The following is a 4,353-nucleotide window of genomic DNA, read 5'->3' as shown; positions in this document are numbered from 1 at the left end:
AACGTTTGTAACGTTAGGTACCTGGATAGGTAAAAAACACTGTAGGCACTTATTTGGGAAAAAATGCATAGTTTGGGCACTTATTTGGGAATTAAGCCAATTTAAAATTTTAAATCAAATTTAAATTTAATGTACATAAAATTCGATCACGACGTGTTCTCGAACATCTCCCTTCATGGATATGTGAGATAGGATAAAGATGAAAGGTAAAAGATACCCATATCATTGAAAACAATCATTTTAACGGACTAGAAATTTGGGGTCCCTTTTGCCAATTATTAGTTTCAAACTTGACCAGTCAAGAACATGCAATCAAGCTTTAGGAAGAGGACATGTTAGTGGTGGGTTCATATGAATAAAACTAATACACATCTCAATCATACAAAATAGGTTAAAATGTCATTTCAAAAAAACTAATTATTAGAATTTATAATTTAAATTTTATTTAATCCGATTTAAAAAAATCGTTATACAAATTAAAATATTTATTTTTTTGTCCATATTTTTTCCTAATATTAATATCTCTACCATCACTTTTATTTCTTCACTCTTATTATTATAATAATAAGTTGTAATAATTTGTTAATTTTTGGATTGAGAGTCGGACCATGTGAAGAAAATTTCACCTTAAAAGATTACTCTTTGCTTTCGTTGAACATATATATATATATATATATATAGATATAGATATGCTGAGCGAATACCATATAAAGTAGAAACCCTTCACAATCACTGATGTCTTGTATATCAAGGTAAAACAAGGATGGAGGTAACTACGGCACACTGAAATATTCGGAACTCCGGCTATGCATCGTCATCGGAATGTAAACAAACGAACAAACAAAAAGGGGGGGTTTCGAGTTCAAATCGAAGTTCTTGAATCAGTGATGTTTTGATGTTGAAGCCGGGCACTGGTAGCACTTGGCAAAGAGTCCGAATGTGTCGACTTGCTTGATAAAATTCGTCATGCTAGCCCAACCTCCCAATCCGAATCCGACTACGAACACCCATATCACGATAGCTGCATTCACTGCATAGATTGCTGTCCAGCTCGGGAGGAAGAAAGGAGGCTTCTCGGCTGCATTCTGTTCATACATGAACCACAAAATACTAATGAGTGAAGTTAAGACAGCAGTGACTTGGGACATGAAATCGACCAACAATCGTATGTCTTGAATCGTGTTTGCAAATTAGCAAGACTGGTAAATTATATTGTAGCAGTCAATTTCATCTAAAACAGTAAGTCCAAGCAGAGATCCGAAAAATGATGAGAACAGTCTACAAATTTTACCTTTCGTGCAGAGGCCGATTTATAAGTGAGCATATGAGCCATGGCAGGGATGATGTAGACAGTGAAGCTAACCAGGAGAGATCCTACAGCCGAGTTAATGGGACCAAAGAAAGGAAATATAATAGCCAAGAACCATATAGGTATCACCACAGGTAACCGGGATACAGCCCTCAAACAAATGCTCTCTGTGTCATGCATCCCCACTACTTTCTCCCACACAAAGTACAGCGGCGTGCAGGCGAACCCGAAGGTGATAAACTGCGAAAAAAACGGATGCCAAACCAATTCGTCGAGTCAATTTCACTAATCAAAGACAGTAATGACAGCATAAAACCCATCTACACGGTATCCACAAACCTGGTGGATTAGCATTAAGATAACTGCTGCATCACGCCAACCAGACCGTGGGAGGAGTGAAAACGCATTGGAATGGTCAAGGAGTTGATCACCGAAAGCCCAGTAAACGGCGGCAGCGGATGGGAGGGTCAAGGTGAACACATAGAGTGTAGCCAATAGATATATATACTTGAACTTTTGAGGCTTCCACATTGCATGCATAATTTCACTGCAAACATCAAAATTCATCATATATATACAAAACTTGTATCTGACACCCATTATAATTGAATATCCGGACACGTATTCGGCAATACGTTCGCTAACGTATCGAGTAACATAATCTCCTAAAGCTAAAGAGGGGGGAAAGCCTTGACCCCATGCAATTATTAACCATTAGAACTTGCAAATTACCAACCAACCAGAATTGATGATTCTACAATGTAAATTTTAATATTCACTACACTGTTGATCAAAACAGGAGACATAAAGATACCAAACCGTAAACATTGACTCAATGGTAACAAAGGAGTATTAATGAATCTGTTTCTAAAACTGTCTCTTTCTCAAATCCCGATAACTGCAAGCAAAAGCTGCTAATAATATCCTATTGTAAGAACTAAGAGTCCTGTTTTCTTCTTTTTCTACAGTTTTCACTGCATTTTTGTTCAATAAAAGAAAGCAAGAAGTAATTTATTCTTTAATAGCAACACCTACACCGTGACAGCATGTCCGCCAAAAGTGTAGAGGATATTTGTGGCGCCAGTGAAGTACAAAACCAACTTAGTTGGACCTTGGTGAGTTACACCTTCCACCTACAAACAGAAAAGTTAAAATTTTTGAAATTTTTTTAGATCAAATTCAACTCTTTTCTTTGTTTTTGTTTACCTGGCCATGAACAAGAGCAGCAATGGTCAAATACCATGCAGTATAAGTGGTCATCCCAAGCCCCAAAAAGGACCAGATTCTGTAGTTGTGGAATGAAGGGACGAACACTGTTGTGGCACAACAAGCTCCAAAGATGTATGTCCATGTCCTCTTGTCCATCTTGTCGTTTATGTAATATATGTTGCTGTAAATCAACTCTAACAAACATAAATGAGAAACCATTTGATTGAAATAAAAAAAACATGGAAAGAAGTTTAAGGTGACAAAAAAACCTTGCACAAGCTATTAGTTGAATCACAGATCCAAAGAGAAGAAAAGTGCAGTTAAAGGCCAATCCAATAGCTTTCCAGTAAGGTCCCAATAGACCATCCAGCACTTCAAACCACTGCATTTTGAAAAATATAATGTGAGAAAAACTATCTTTTTCAAAGGGTTTTATGATTTTTAGAAACTAACCTGGATAACGTGATTCTTAAAGCTGACATTTTCTTTTTCCTTTCTGCTTCGGTATTCAATGTATAAAACACTGATCAGATAAGCTGTCCAGCTTCCAAGAACACCATAAAAGATCTGCAGAATGATCCCAGAGAGCATTCCCATTTGAGAGAAAGAGTATGGTAATGTTAATAGAACTTGAGCCACCTGCAAAAGAAGAAACTTTCATCAGCTAAAGAGAACAAAAAGAACCAATTTTTACACTGGTTTGGTTACCTGATTAGAAGAACAACTGAACCAGGCATCATAAACAGAACCACCATGCCAAAGCAAGCTCTTGACACTGAAAATGGAATGATCTCCCTCTTCTTCATCTTTTTCTTCATGATCCATGGTGTCGTTGAAGCTTGGAACAATGGCTTCCTCCGCCTGTTTCTCTCCAGACATTCTTTCTCTTCTCTATAAATCCAACACAAACACAAAAAATAAAACCAAAACAAAACGAATGTTATTTTAGAACATGAACCCTCAAATATATCGATTAATGTTACCTTATAAATAGAGGAAATAGACTATGAAAAAGACAGATCCTTGACAACAAATGTGAGAGACCACCCAGAAGTCAGCTCAAGCTCTTCTTTAACTGATGTCAAAGAAAATAAGAAGGGGGAGAGAAGTGTGTGTATTTATCTCGTTTTGCCTTTAAGAGCAAGAAACCACAGTTTTAGGGTGGCTGTTACAGCTTTATTGTCGGATTTTCGCTTCAAATTCGAAGGATTTATATAAATGCAAGACAGAGGAAAAATAACTCATAATTCCAAAGTTGGCAGTGCCTTAATTATCTTTCGGAAAAAGCTAATCCAGAAAAATCATTTCTTTTTTCACTCAATCATCCACCAAACAATGAAAAGCTTTCCCTTGAAGAAGGAATGAGCAACCCTTTTCTCTTTACTTGAGAAAAACGAGATCTGCCATGAAAGAAGAAAAAAAAGCAACACTTGAAGGAACCCAAAAGGGAAACCCAAGTTATCAACTAGGAAACTACAAAAGGGTAGCCTTTGCCTGTTCGCTTTTAACAGTGATACTCTTAAGCAAAACTAGCAGAGAACAAAAACAAAAATATTTTTTGAATTGTTAGTCTGAGTTTTCAGTTATTAATGGCCAGAGATCTTTTGTCTTATTGTTTTGACACTGTTTCATATAGCCTCGGGTGTTTTGGTGACAGTCACCAAATGATCCTCCAAAAAAAAGCATTTCTTTTCCGGGCGTTTTTTTTTTTATATCACCATTTAATTTTATATTTTTCTATTAGATATCTTTTAAATTATTTTTTGATGTAACATCTTTTATAGTAAAACGTGTCCCTTACAACGAGATTTTTGTTGATCTGGCGTCACATGTGG

At 36.3% G+C, this 4,353-nt stretch overlaps 1 protein-coding gene across 1 annotated transcript; it reads right to left on the bottom strand.

The window, feature by feature from the left end:
• Window positions 1-722: 722 nt before the first annotated feature.
• On the bottom strand, window positions 723-4,029 carry LOC120206253 (auxin transporter-like protein 2). The gene is made up of 9 exons (XM_039205961.1): window positions 3,502-4,029; window positions 3,227-3,409; window positions 2,972-3,157; window positions 2,788-2,900; window positions 2,516-2,699; window positions 2,345-2,442; window positions 1,649-1,856; window positions 1,292-1,549; window positions 723-1,085 (listed from the first exon to the last, which is right to left on the bottom strand). The coding sequence occupies exons 2-9, from the start codon at window positions 3,395-3,397 to the stop codon at window positions 882-884; spliced, it is 1,422 nt and encodes a 473-aa protein (XP_039061892.1). The 5' UTR covers window positions 3,398-3,409; window positions 3,502-4,029; the 3' UTR covers window positions 723-881.
• Between the last annotated feature and the right edge of the window lie 324 nt (window positions 4,030-4,353).

This window comes from Hibiscus syriacus, unplaced genomic scaffold (genome assembly GCF_006381635.1).
Source record: "Hibiscus syriacus cultivar Baekdansim isolate YM2019G1 unplaced genomic scaffold, ASM638163v2 tig00013565_pilon, whole genome shotgun sequence".
In the NCBI taxonomy this organism is placed as follows: Eukaryota; Viridiplantae; Streptophyta; class Magnoliopsida; order Malvales; family Malvaceae; genus Hibiscus; species Hibiscus syriacus.
This window is presented reverse-complemented; position numbering and strand designations above follow the sequence as displayed.